At 41.5% G+C, this 15,407-nt stretch overlaps 1 protein-coding gene across 1 annotated transcript; it reads left to right on the forward strand.

The window, feature by feature from the left end:
* Positions 1 to 12,543: 12,543 nt before the first annotated feature.
* igfbp1a (insulin-like growth factor binding protein 1a) lies at positions 12,544 to 15,183 on the forward strand. Its single transcript, XM_079687234.1, is given in 5 exon segments — positions 12,544 to 12,769; positions 12,772 to 13,071; positions 13,185 to 13,354; positions 13,645 to 13,773; positions 14,019 to 15,183. Coding segments are annotated over 5 exon segments (780 nt in total). The 5' UTR covers positions 12,544 to 12,699; the 3' UTR covers positions 14,130 to 15,183.
* The last annotated feature ends 224 nt before the right edge of the window (positions 15,184 to 15,407 follow it).

The raw sequence follows: 15,407 nt of genomic DNA on the forward strand, positions 1-15,407 counted from the left end.
CCCAATGGTGTGGTTTTCGTTTTGTGAAAAAGTGCAAATGCAGTGTTTGTATACAATAACCTAACCTCACATATATTTTTGCTGTTGGTCATGAAATTGCTCCTGCTGACTTGTGCCAGCCATTTTTTCCTCCGCTCTGTGTCAGTGGGGAAGCCGTACATTCGTACTCCTTTCTCAGAGCGATTTGAGCATCCCCAGGCAGCACAGCAAACCATGGTGGTGACTAGGAGGCAGCACAGCAAACCAGGACAACACGGAGGAAAAGGCACAGACAAACTGCATGATATGCTATTCAATGTTTATTGAATTCCATGTATTTGCAATGGATGTTCCTAAAACAACACATTTAACATCATCATCATCATCATCATGCTGCTGCTGCTGCTGCTGCTGCTGCTAGTCCTTTGATAGTCACCTGTCGGTCTCCTGTCCTTTCTGAAAGCCATAAAGATGACATTAGTCATTTAGATAACTTGTGTCCTCAATTACCATGGGATTACTGAAACTACCATGAATTTAAGAAAATGGTAGAAATTAATCTAATCTGAATTTTGAAGCATTCCTTTAGATCCCCTCCCTCTAAATATATCAATAAACATTAGAAAGTGATGCTCCTGACTACTATACAAGTTTAAGAAGATAATATTGGTTTGAAAGAATTCAAAGCTATAAATAAACAGCAACAGGCTCTTTAACCAAGGCACTGTTAGCCTAACATGTAAACTAGTTGTTCACACTAATCCTAATATTATCACTTAATATTAGCAAATTCTATTTTATTTTTTAAAACATATTGATGTAAATACATACACATATCGATTTGTTGTATAAATATTGCAAATCAAAACCTTTATTCACTAATAATTACCAAAAGTCGAAGTTCTATCTCCTGTTATCAATGCATTCACATTGCCCGCCATGAACTTCCGGGGAACGATTCTCGTCTACATGAACCACGTGACGATAACCGTTTTTGGACCTCCGCTGTCGTAACTCTTCTATCTATACGGCGCTGGCCATAGCTACTAACTTTTCTTCTTCATGTATTGTGTTCGTTTTGTTGTGTTTTGTTCTTGTTCTTCATTTGTTATACGGGCGGCTGGCTTTTAGGCGCAATACCGCCCCCTGGATTATAAATAGTATAATGGATACTGCCCTGAGTGACAGACTTTTTTCCAACTCTTAAAAAAAGATGTATGTGTGACTGCATGTGCCGAACCGTGACGTCCGAACCGTGACGGTACGGGACGAATACTGATACCGTTACGTCCTACGTTGGTCCACAACGTAGGACGTAGTATTTCTACATAAACGCCTCTGAAATTGTAAGATCCCTACGTTTTTTTTCACCATTCATTCCAATGGCTGGCGTCTATGTCACGTGATCTTCACATTTCTCCCTGCAGAAAAAAAAACATGGCCGAACTTCGTTTTATTCTCGGTGTAAAATGCCTATTTTAAAGTTAGTTTGGCCATTAAAATGCGTTTTGATGTCATTTGATGCGAGAAATATGAGTTGTTATTTCAGATTATGTGTGCAGTGGATGTACATGATCTTTAGTTCGCTAGTTATTATGAAGATTAATTCAGGAAATTGTGTCTATACAACGTTTTCATTGTTACCAAGGTGGTTGCTAGGGACGCTGCTATCGATATTATTTCTGTTATGTTGTGTAAAATGGTGTTATCTTTATTGCTACCCCCTTCCCCGTCAATGTTGGTCCACAGCGCAAACGTATTAGTTTAACAAAATCCGCAATTGTGGCATAGTGTGGTGCCGAGAGATGGGAGTCGGAGGCGGGGCATCAAAGGTACAAGCTAGACTTTTATTTAGCATCTCAAAAACAGACCGGCAGAGACAGGAAGCCCGGCTTACTAAAATGTCCGTGCAGAACAATACCCTAACCCAGGGGTCGGCAACCCCTGGCACGCGTGCCAGCATTGGCACGCGGCACCGTAACCAGTGGCACACTAGGAATAAGTGGAATAAGTGTGCAATAATATTTAAATTGTATTTTCGGATCCTGAACGAGACCGCCGCCAGAGCGCGTCTACCTGCAGAAGGAAGCCACTCACGCAACGCAGCCCCGCTCTCTTTAACTCCAGGTGACTTTCTGCCGCTTTCCTCCGTGGTGCAGTGCTGATCGTTTCACCACAGAGGAAAGCACTTCACAAATTGCAGTAGGCCTACCCATAAGGAGCTGTACAAATGCCGCAGTTTTTGCTTGGCTGTGTCTTTAGTTGAAAGCCCAGTGGCGATGTGCTCATCGAAATAATATGCTACAAATTTGGGGCGGACTGGCCATCTGTGTGTTCTGCTGAACTTTCCTGTCGGCTCCCAGACCGTAGTCGAGGAGGGCAGAAGCAACAAGCTTCAGGTTCAATAACCCACTTTAGCTTAAATGACTGGAGAGAGGCGAGCTCTTCTTGGGAGGCCGTTGCATTTATTTAGCTTTTCTTCTGTTTCACAAAATACATCACAGACCTCTGTTTTTCTGCTTCCTCGTTTCACTTCCAGAAACATACACACGTTCCCTCACTGTCGCTCTGCCAACCACACACACACATGCACAAGCCACACCCCTCTCTCTCTCTCTCTCTTAAAGGGACAGCGATCTCATCTCACTCTGCATGACCCTAATATCATAACATGTGTGTTCTGGAGAATCACAGAACGGACGATTGTCCTTATTATTATGCCGTTTAAACCAATTATTTAAATGTGGTAAATGTGTAGTTTCGTTGACAGGTCCACACACTGCTTACCCGCAGCGAGGCTCCCCCCCCCCCCCCCGTTGATAATTCTCGATCGTCGGCACGCTGATAACAATTTTCTTTTTTAAATGGCACTTCATATCAAAAAGGTTGCCGACCCCTGCCCTAACCCATAGATCCGTGGGTGAATAATGTCAATCACCACAATAGATACGATATTTTCCCCTGTGCAATTCTCAATTTACTCAACAATAACACATAATTATCCTTGTGTTTATTTATTTGTTTGATTAATAAACACAAGTTGGAGTCCGTCAGGACCAAGGGTCGGAGCAGCTCATTTGCTTTACAGAATATTACACCCGGGAAGTAAGTATTCTCTCCGCTTCGCTTGGCAAACCTCGTGATAGTCCTCAAGCTCTGTGATTGGAGAGTGTGCTCCGAGGGTTACGCCGAGCGCCAAACCGCACTTTGAAATGGGATGGAACCACGGCAGACTGTCCAAAACTGGATTTGAACGGGTCCACCCCGTCCCCCTCTCCCCCACTCCGTCCCCAGAACTACACATGCTGGCTATTGTGTTTCGCAACATGTTCTCTATCTACGGCACGTCTCTACTGGGAGTTTTAGTTTTAAAAGACGTTTTCATATTTCCCATAATAAGAAGTTGCCAGTATTAAACTGTGTACATCCCTGGAGGTTTAGGGGATAGGAAACACTCAAATTTAAAACATATAATTAATAAATGGTTGAAAATTGCTTGTGCCCATAATGGGGAGCATTAATGTATACCCACATGCCAGCTAAGGTCAGAAGAGCTTTATTTAACAGCTGGTCTTATGTCTGTGACCCCTCCTGTTGTTAATTGATAAGCCTGAAACATGCACTTGTCAAGGTTCAGAGGCACATTTTGCAAATATGGCAGTAGCCATCGATCATCTTAAGATAAGATATACTTTATTGATCCCAAGTTGGAAACACTTGCGTTACATCAGCATGTGTAACAGTTGTATATATGCAGTGGTGTTTATTTGTAAATCATTTAGTATAATCACACAAATTCTGTGTTTCATATTTAATAATTCTGTGTTCTTTATTTATTGATTGTTCAATACCTGACAAGGCCGGAGATGAAAAACTCGGGTCGCAGGTTCCTCAACAGTGAAACGCAAGATATCTATCAATATTTGTGTATACCTCCACCATTAAACTGTCATATTCTGCACATTTCTTATACTATCTACATACATCTTATATAAGAGTATAATACATATGTATAATATCAGTTAAAATAAGTGCTTCAACATAGTTAACATTGCTGGAGGTATACACAAAGTTTTTCATTCATTGCATAACCGTTTGTGTATATATATCAATAAACCTTAGAAAATCTTGAAATCTTGAAAGGGATGTGCAAAATAGTCATTATATACAGTCTTTAATTAACTATTAGTAGAGAATAACGAGTAATGAATATACTTTATAGGGATTCTATTAATATTTAATAATACAAATAATGAAATTCAATAACATGCTTTAACCACCAGGTGTCCCTTTATATCAGGAGTGCACGTTTATGGTGTAAATACAGCCTATCTACCAATTGGATCAAATATAAAAGTCAGCCGAATTAGTGTTGATACTGTAAGGAGATGTATTGTGTGAAAATAAATGTAAGATGTTGTTTAATTGCTGATGTATTATATAGAGCCTTGATGAGAAGACTTCTAGACAAACATGAGGAACTGCCGCCTACACTGAAAACGTGACGTGGATCATAAATATATCAGCAATTAAACAACATCTTACATTTATTTTCACACAATACGTCTCTTTGCAGGATCAACACTAATTCGGATGACTTTTATATTTGCACATCCCTTTCAAGATTTCAAGATTTTCTAAGGCTTATTGAAATGTGCAGAATATGACAGTTTAATGGTGGAGATATACACACATATTGATAGATGTCTTGTGATGCACTGTTTAGAAACCTGCCACCCAAGTTTTTCATCGCTGGCCTTGTCAGGTATTGAACAATCAATAAATAAAGAACACAGAATTATTAAATATAAAACACAGAATTTGTGTGATTATACTAAATGATTTACAAATAAACACCACTGCATATTTACAACTGTTACACATGCTGATGTAACGCAAATGTTTTCAACTTCGGATCAATAAAGTATATCTTATCTTAAAATGATCGATGGCTACTGCCATATTTGCAAAATGTGGGGGGGGGGGGGGGGGGGGGGGGGGGGGGGGGGGGGGGGGGATGGGGTGGACCCGTTCAAATCCAGTTTTGGACAGTCTGCCGTGGTTCCATCCCATTTCAAAGTGCTGTTCGGCGCTCGGCGTAACCCTCGGAGCACACTCTCCAATCACAGAGCTTGAGGACTATCACGGGGTTTGCCAAGCGAAGCGGAGAAAATACTTACTTCCGGGTGTAATATTCTGAAAAGCAAATGAGCTGCTTGGACCCTTGGTCCTGAAGGACTCCAACTTGTGTTTATTAATCAGACAAATAAATAAACACAAGGATAATTATGTGTTATTGTTGAGTAAATTGAGAATTGCACAGGGGGAAATAACGTATCTATTGTGGTGATTAACACTATTCACCCACGGATCTATGGGTTAGGGTATTGTTCTGCACGGACATTTTAGTGAGCCGGACTTCCTGTCTCCGCCGGTCTGTTTTTGCTAAATAAAAGTCTAGCTTGTACCTTTGATACCCCGCCTCCGACTCCCATCTCTCGGCACCACACTATGCCACAATTGCAGATTTTGTTAAACTAATACGTTTGCGCTGTGGACCAACATTGACGGGGAAGGGGGTAGCAATAAAAAATAACACCATTTTACACAACATAACAGAAATAATATCGATAGCAGCGTCCCTAGCAACCACCTTGGTAACAATGAAAACGTTGTATAGACACAATTTCCTGAAGTAATCTTCATAATAATTTTTTTCTGCAGGGAGAAATGTGAAGATCACGTGAGATAGACGCCAGCCATTGGAATGAATGGTGAAAAAAAACGTAGGGATCTTACAATTTCAGAGGCGTTTTTGTAGAAATACTACGTCCTACGTTGTGGACCAACGTAGTTATTACACGTTTTTTTTGTGAGACTGGGTTGGTTACACCCCTACTTTGTTACGTTTATGTTTCCAAAAGACCTGACCTTTATGGTTCCTTAAAAACGCTCATCTGAAGCTCATTATGTGCTTGTTAGGATCGGTGAAAAAATGTACTCTTCAACCCAACAATGCACTCCTTGTGCATGTAATTTCATGCTGCACAGTTGTCTGCCCCTCTTGGGGACAATGAAGTTGAAAGTGAAGTGAAGTGAAGCCAAAGAGAGTCCATTCAGTCAACATTACAGAGTGGCGACTTAAGCTTTCAGCTTTCATTTACTGCAGAGAATCCTTTGATGTGGATGTTCTGGACAGACTGTTCTATTGTAAGCAAGGAAAGGATCTTCAGACACACATGTGATGGGAGGGAAGGGGAGGAGGAAGGAGGGGGAAGTAACAGTGTGAATGAATAGAAAACCGTAATTTTCCTGCATGGTACATAATAATGGTAATCCAATCCCTACCAACACATCTCCCTTGACCTAATCACCAGATTGTTTCCAGTTAACCTTGCCAAGTGCAATCCTCTGGCTTGGACTTCCTCCTATTTCTCATTAGAGCCACAATGAGAGAGGGGAGCACTGCAGCTAAACACACACACACACACACACACACACACACACACACACACACACACACACACACACACACACACACACACACACACACACACACACACACACACAAACATTTAGAAAAAGAGAGGAGGAAACTAAACACAATAGATGCTGGCGCATGGGAGCCTGGATTTCCTGGGTTTCCCACACACAAGTTTACAATCACAAGCGCACAAACATATACTCTTATTCGAAAAACATACAGACACACACATGTGAAGCATCATTCAGCATGTTGGTGGCATCATGCAGACGCTGGTGTCACAATTCCAAAGACTGTTTTGAGACTCTTCCACCTTCATTGACCCATATGTTTCAGTGTTTTTCTCCCAGACCTCAATCTATGTTCTATGTTCTGCGTTGCCTGTTCAATAAGACATGGATTATCCAATTAAGGAAATCTTGTGAGAAGGAGAGGAGAAGAAAAATAACAACTTTGCTGGGGATTAACGTCATTGTGCCCACTCACATCACATTCCTGGCCGCTGATTCTAGACCCTGGGAGAGTCCCGGGACCGGAGACGACACTGCTTGACTCAGAGCTCCCAGCTTCACATGTACATCAATCTCACTCTACGTGATGTTTTTCAATGTTTATTAAGTCCTTCAACGTTAAGATGTTCAAACTATGCTTGGTTTCCTTTCCTCAGCTTTAAACCCATACCCTTTGAGAAGAGTTTATTCACTAACAAACCTTGTGATGTCATCCTTGGTACTAATGTCTAATAATTAAGACCTTTAGTGAAAAAATTATAAAATGTTGTAGATCATCACAAGTTATAATACAGTTGCCTTTTGGGTTGCTCATCCACCAGTGGCAGAGGAATCTTTATTTGTGACATTCGAACATTTATAAATGACTATGGTAGGTTGAATCCAAGTCAGAAGTCTATAGTCTCTCTGAACAAGCTTAGTGAGGTCTTGAATGCCGACCATTAAAAATGCGCTGTAGACTCTTCCTGTAAACACACAAAGCTATGTTTAAGTTCAGTGTTCCTTAAGGCAAAACAAACATGTCGAATGCATTTCCTTCCTCACTAAACATTGTAGATCCCATAATGGGTTCAGTTGTGGATAACCATTTGGATTAACGCCATCTTGGTGTATCGTAACCAGAAGTGTCAAGACGGGGCGAAGCCATTTTTAGATGTGTAAAATGTTTCAATAAACCCTACCAAGATAACTGAAATCACATCTCGACTTGAAATTAATAAGTTAACCCCGCCTAAAAGCATTTTCTTCTTTATTCTCTATTTTCTTCTAAATGGGACCATCATAGGGAAAAATGAACACGCTAATGTACTGAAGAAAACTTAAACCAATTCGGTTTTGTTTTTTTACTGAGGTAGTAAATCAAGTAAGAAGAAGGGTCATCTCTTCATCAACTTCTATCAAATCTGACTTCAACTTGTAACCAGAGAAGTCTCCCCCTAGTGGATATTAGAGATAATGCAGGTTTTTTTAGGCTTGGACGTTGCCCTGTCAAGCAGTGTTCTTCTTCACTGTTTTTTTGCTATTCTGAATTAGCTCCCACCAGCTGTCTCGTGTGTCCTGAAGCATGAGAATTGTATGTGAAAGTTTTCCTTCAAAGTGTCTGGTGAAAGTTTATTTAGTTTAGTTTTTTCGTTTAGGTGAGATGTTGTCCATAAAATATAATGGTTTAACTCCAACCTCTCAGGTAAAATCAAGTCTTTAGCGATCCTCTTCCACTTCTCCCTTTATTCCTATTCTCTACCTGTCCACCTGATGCCCTCCAACCTTTCCACCTGTCCCAGTCACATGACTCCTTTATCCAGCCACTCCCTCCAGTCCTTCAGTAACCCTCTTCCCTGCCATAGGCCTTTTTTCTAAATACCTTTGACTTGTCACGGTACAGATAGTACAATTTAAATGAATGAGGCTCAATTCCATTTAGCTGACTAATAGCATATGTATCACCTGACTCACCTCGGTCTAGTGTAACGCTAGAAGTTAAACCTCCCCTTACGACATACGTTCATCCGTTAACCTCAGAGAACCTCTGGGCCTGTGTAGTATTAACGCAGGTGTGCATTCTTTAGGTGGGTGTGATTTCCAACAACCCTGTTTTTCTGAGCTCGTCTGTCCTAGATGCCTCCCCTTTTGACGCCCTCCAAAAGGCAAGGTTTAAATCCCCATAGATGGAACATCGAGGGTGGGATTTTGAGTGTGTGTGTGCGTGGGTGTGAGCCGCTCCTGAGACAACAAGACTGTTTTTCCCAGTGCTCTTGTCAAAGGTAAACATTCCAGCGTTGGGACGTTCAATGCCAAGCACTGTTGATTTCCATCATGTGACATCTGAAAGGGATGGAAACGACCCCAACCCCCCTCCCTTATCATCACTCTCCCAAACACAAACCCTTCAGCAGCCATCCAAGAGCTCTGTGGATCTTCTGTTTGGGTCTCAGTGTTCTGATTGATCCCGCTGTGTACATGTTTTTAGATAAAAGTAGGTCTGTCCCTGACCTCAGATAACTCTGCCTCTGATCTGACTGCAGCTCCCACATGTGGCTCCTCGATGGGAACACATGTTTGACACCTCATGCCCCCCCATCTTTGCATAGACCTGCTTATTACAAAGATGATACATCAGCAGTCAGTCACCGGCTATGTAAGGTCATATCATGATATACTTTACACAGTAAGGGAGTAATTCTATAAAAGTGGAGCTGAACATTGGGTGCAATGAAAATAATTGTTTAGCTCCCAGCAGCGCTGGAGCCAACATTACCCTCACAAGGACGCAGAGTAGGTCCTATAAAAACAGTTAATCTCAGGACAGGTTAAGACAAACACACTGCGTCAGGAAAATACATCAATGTAGATATACAATTTTAACTTTCAACTTCAAAGTATTTCAAAAGTACTATCAGAATCGTGTTAAATTGTTTAATATTTAGAGATTGCTTTGGTGCAACATGAAAAAGCAGGTACAAAAATCAAACATTACAAATATGCAATACAGATATGAGAAGGTACATTCAAAATATGAACTATATGTCTTTACTGGTAGAAGTATTTCAATGTTTACTGTGTTATATCACACCAAAATTAATTTCACACTCCTTAAAAGTATGCAGTTTGCAGTACAAAGTGGTTCAAAGTAACTTATCACATTTACTAAAGTATTGTTCTTAAGTATGACTTAAAAGTAGTCTTTTTTACTTTACATTTGTTCAATTCTGAAATATGTATTTAAATCTTGCAGTCTCTGTAACATTGTACATTAAGACAAATATTTTGAGTACAGCCTTGTACTCTGAATTTTAAATAAAATAATATAATTATTCAAATGTTACCCAAGTTTAGGGATCCAAATACTTCCTTCACCATTGTCATATTAACGTTTTATACTACGGTACAAAAACCAATTAAAAAAAGGCGGCAAAATGTACAATAACATGGATTTCTGAAATGTAATGGAGTATTTACATGAAGTACCTCTTCCTTTCTCTGTCAAGTAGTTTTTTTTTTACGATGAGAATGATGCCATTGTGGACTTTCCTGTTCAGTGAGAGTGAGAAAAAACAAACATGGGGACATCCTGTTGGACATGCTGTATTGCCAGCACATGTGCATTCATCACAAGTATTATAAATAGATGGGATTAATAAAAAACTCTTCGACCTAAGATGTTTCGCTGATTGGCTATGTACATGTTGCACAGACAGACAATTTTGAGGACAACGTGTATAAAATATTCCCCTTTGATGGAATGGTAAAGCCATAAAGTCACACCTGTGATGGAATGTCAGGTATTTCAGAACACGTGCGAACGCTAGGCGACAACCTCATCTTCCACATTATTTCCAGAGACTTTTTTCTTTTACAACAGACAGGTTTGCTATTGATCTTTAGCCCTTTTAACCAGTAGTAGAAGAAGTCAACATGTTTTTTAGTTAAGTATTAAAAAAGCAGTTATACATACTATCACAATCCTACCTAACTGAAAGTCTACAAGTATCATCAAAAGTATGTATGTAGTAATTAGCACCCAATGTGCATATGCCATAATGTAACAGTACATTAATTAGTTTAAGTACTAAAGGGCATTTTTATTTCATGCATCTATACTTCTACTGTACACTACATTTCACTTTCTAGTATATGTGGTAGAAATTATAGTTCCCTTAAGAGAAACTGATAAATGATTCATGGACAAAGTTTGTCTTTTGTTATATTAAATACGGTGGCCCTGGAGTGCAAGTCAAAACAGAATTTCAGAAAACACCAAAGCATTTCAGAAAACACCACAGCATTTCAGAAAACACCAAAGCATTTCAGAAAATGCTACAGCATTTCAGGAAACATCACAGCATTTCAGAAAACACCACAGCATTTCAGAAAACACCAAAGCATTTCAGAAAATGCTACAGCATTTCAGGAAACATCACAACATTTCAGAAAACACCAGGAAACACCACTGTTAAAATGTCTTCCATATGAAATATTATTTTACATATACTGTGTTTTGATGTTGAACTTTGTATGAGGTCATACAATCACTAGATTGTGTTCCTTGTGGTTTCTGACACTTACTTATCATACTTGATTTAGTCTGATGTTCCCAAGATATAATGAAATGTTTAAAAAAACAAAACAGATATCATGTGTTGAAAGACTAAATAAAGTATAGGGGAAGCACATTTTAGGCTTGATTTATTTTTGAACATTTAAAGCACTATCCACGCTAAATAATACAATGTTTTCCTATGATTCATGGTGAAATAAAAACACACAGTTGCAGAACGTGTGCATACTCTAGCCAAATGTACTTGAGTATGAGGTCTAATAATTGATACTGTGTTATTGAATTCACCCTAACAGACAGATGCAAATGTGTTATGGGGGGGGGCAGCGGGACTGAAAATGCTCTCACGCCACATTAGATTACACTATAGGCTTTATTTAGCCCGGGCTTTGAAGAATACAAATCTGGGCATCACGTGAGAGTGACTGTTAACACCAGTTGACAGATGATGCAATACTATAAAGCAATTGCATGGAGCCGATCGCACTAGTATCTTTAAAAAAAGGCTCTATTTAACGAAAAAGTGAAAATAGAATGTGGAGTTTGCTTTCATAATAGAGTTTCTTTCTGTTTTGCGTCATTGTGTGAACGAAAGGATAGGGTCAGGAGTATCAGGACACCAAATGCTTTGCAGCAGGCCGTAACAACGTGCAAGTTGTCCCGCGCGGGGGGACCATTAAAGCCCCCAGAGAGTGGCCAGGCATAGGGACGTGTCTGTGGTCATGTCAGCGCAGCCCCCATTCATAGCTCTGGTCTATTATTATCCCAGGAAACGGATAATTACAACGGGACATCTCCTGGACTGAGTCCAAAGCCGGCTTCTGACCAAGCGCGCACGCGTGGGACAGAGAGGGGTCACATAGGCCTACCACAGAGTCCCTAGTGAGTCGCGACCCTCATTTATGCAGTTTCCCTAAGATAGTTGGTTTAATAATTCCCTCTAAATGCAAGAATGCATTTAGAGGGCACTCTCAGCGGGCTCTCAGCGTGGGCGTGCGTAATTTACGCTCATAACTAGTTTCCCCCAAAGTTGTGTTCCCCAAAGTTCGGGCATAACAAACCCGCCATGAATGGATAACGTTGTTCCCAAAGAGAGGAGCTCGTTTGTGTCCGCAGGGAAAACAAGGACCTGCTTCACCTCTGTTATCGATTAAACCCCCCAAGTGACGCGGTGTGCACGTATTCCGTTGCCACTGCTGAAAACAAACAGAAAGAAAGTGCCTGCTGAGTTGTTACTGTAAACTGGCAGAGAGGGGTAAAGTAGTTTGGGGTATCACCGGGTGAGAAAAGGGGGTCCTTGACTGCAACATCAAACAGTGGTGTCGTCACTCGCCTGCGATACGTGCAAGCACTGCCTATTCCAAAATAAATATTGACGTGAGTGTTGTATTCAAATGAGCTGCCCGACCGGACATAGGCGGGCCAATCACAGCCCATCGTATCATCACACCTTCTTTTCAGAAATCATTCATAACGCGGATGCGTCAAACACTCACCCGGCTATAAATACGGCTGCGCGCAACGCACAGTTAGACATTTTCCCAAAATCAAACGCAAGACGCAACTGAGCAAGAACCGTGGGAATCCGGCTTCTTTACCTTTGATTCACCTCTCTACCTTGCTCTACATTTTTATATTCTATATTTAATATCCAGCTCACTGTGTTGACCATGGGTGGATTATATTTGAAGCACGTCGTGGTGGCAGCGCTGTGCTCCGTGCTGGCCACAGGGACGCTGGGGTTCCGGTGGTGGGGCCAGAGCCGATCCGATGCGCCCCGTGTTCTCCGGAGAAGCTGAGCCAGTGTCCAGCGGTGGCGCCCGGATGCGCCGAGGTGTTGCGGGAACCCGGCTGTGGATGCTGCCTCGCCTGCGCCCTGAAGGCTGAGGAGCTGTGCGGGATCTACACGGCGCCGTGCGGCTCCGGACTGAGGTGCACCCCGAGACCCGGCGACCCCCGGCCGCTGCACTCCCTCACCCGGGGACAAGCCGTGTGCACGGAGAGCACTGAGCAGGAGCCGATCCCCGAGCCCCAGACACAAGGTAGGCCTATATGATCCAGCACCACAACAAAATCCTCATTCTCACAATCCCCAAAGTCTGATAACAGTTACATCCAGTCAGTACCGCTTGATTTATTCTATTTTCTTCCTCAGATCAGGGAGAGCCAGAGGCAGAGATGGACAACGCAGCCATCGTCTCGGACCCCGGCTCCAGCCACTACCTCCCCGGCCACAGTAAGCCCTTCGACCCGAGGGTTGCTGCCGAAGCTCAGGAGAGCATGAAAGCCAAACTCGTAGCCATCCGCAAGAAACTGGTGGAACAGGTGAGAGCCAGAACCCTGCACCAGTTCCATTGTGTGAATTATGTGAGATTCCCCTGAGTGCAAAATGTTGCTAAAAGTTTTTGGGGAGGTTTAAAGGGGGGAAATGACTCGTGCGCCACAAGGGGGAGCTCGTGTGCTATTTGAGGAGATGGTGTAGAGAGAGAGGGGGAGGGTGCATGGTATTACAAGTTTTATATTGATGTCGGCCCACGTGCTTGCTGATAATAAAGCGGTATTATTTCTGTGTTGGCACTCAGTTAACCCTTCACTTGTCTGTTTCATCTCCACAGGGGCCCTGTCATGTTGAGCTGCAGAGAGCCTTGGATAAAATTGCCAAATCCCAGCAGAAGTTAGGAGACAAATTAACCAGATTCTACCTCCCCAACTGTGACAAACACGGGCTCTACAAACCCAAACAGGTTGGTACATTCAGCAAAATGTGCTATGAGTGTGTGTATGACTCCATGACAGCACTAAGTTGCATGTGAGCCAATATTATGTCAACCACAGTTTAGCAAACGAGTGTGTGATGCAGGTAGGGATTTGTTTGGCACCTCCACAATGTGTGTTTTGTTGGAGTGTGATGCCACCCAGTTGCATGACTTTACATGTGTGTGATACATGGGCAGTTGAATTAAAAAATGATTTTGTGTTTCTCCTGCAGTGTGAATCCTCTCTTGACGGACAGAGGGGTCGATGCTGGTGTGTGAGCTCCTGGAACGGAAAGAAGATTTTAGGTTCCACCGACCTGTCTGCAGAAGCCGAGTGCCCTTAAAGAGATCACCCTCTGATGAAGATCTCACAAACAAAAAAGAAGAAGCAAGCCACTGATTTTTTTTTTTTTTTTTGATAGCTGTTTATTTATTGATCCTGTCCATGGTGGTGTTTAATTCAGGTACACTGTCATTGTGGGGTTTCTGGGTCCAAGCCACCCAAAAACCCCTCCCTCCTCTTCAAACACCCGTCCAAAAGAGAAAAAGAAAATCTATTTTTGTTTTCTGAAAGATTTTAATATTGTTGCTTTTACTTCTACTCTTTAGCCTTATTTATTTCAACATTATTTCATTTGTTATTTGTAATTATTTTATGAGTATTTATATCATATTTTTTGCCTTATTGTTATTATTATATTATTATTTTTATGGGTGTATAAAGTGTATATATGTATCTTGTCCCTGAGGAACTCCACTGCTGAGTTGAGCTCGCTCTACCCTTAAAGGAGTTGTCTGGAGGTTTGGTTTGTGACAAACCAAGCAAGAACAAAAGCAAAGCACTGAGTGACCAAAAGTCATTTAGAAGTATTTCTAAATGTTGTTTTTATGATTCATTTTCACATTGTTGCCATTGTTATGGACTTTTTTGTTGTTATTATTGTGTTTTTTATTTTCTTATGTGGAACACGATCAACTCTTGTAAGTGAATGCAAAACTCTCAGTCCTTAAACAGTACTCAGAAAATATTTCCCATGGTTCCATGGGGTTACAGTTAGCACGACAGGCGGTGCCACCCATGCGCCACCTCTCACACGGGTATTTCTACATTAACCTACCTCCGATATTTATGTGTCTGCTGTCAGTTGTGTTGATGTATATGTAAAAAAAAAACTTGCTATTTTACTTTTCATGTCGCTGTTCTCTCTGACCAAGAACACATGACCACAAAGAGCGCGTCCGCTCGACCTACATGCTGCTGTTGGAGAGATAATTATTGTTTATGTGAGTCTATTCCAAAGTGACTAACTGCTCACACAGGTGTATGTACACTTTTGTAATTGAGATGTAATGTAAGAAGAAAAAAAGGTGATATATTTAATAAAAACATTAACCTCAGCTATGTGCTCTCTGGCCTCTCTTTCACCTCAGGCAGGTTGCACAAACATCCATAGGTGTCAATATAAACATCACAATAGTTCCATTAGGACATGATTATGAAAGTCTGCCTTCAGATGCACCCATGCACCACATATTTCTATATTGGGTGTGTTTTTGCGCAGTGTTATCACGGGGATCTAAAGTGGAGGTCTTTGTCTAACTTTAGGCAGTTCGCGGGGACG

This window comes from Notothenia rossii (genome assembly GCF_949606895.1).
Source record: "Notothenia rossii genome assembly, chromosome: 1".
NCBI classification, from domain to species: domain Eukaryota; kingdom Metazoa; phylum Chordata; class Actinopteri; order Perciformes; family Nototheniidae; genus Notothenia; species Notothenia rossii.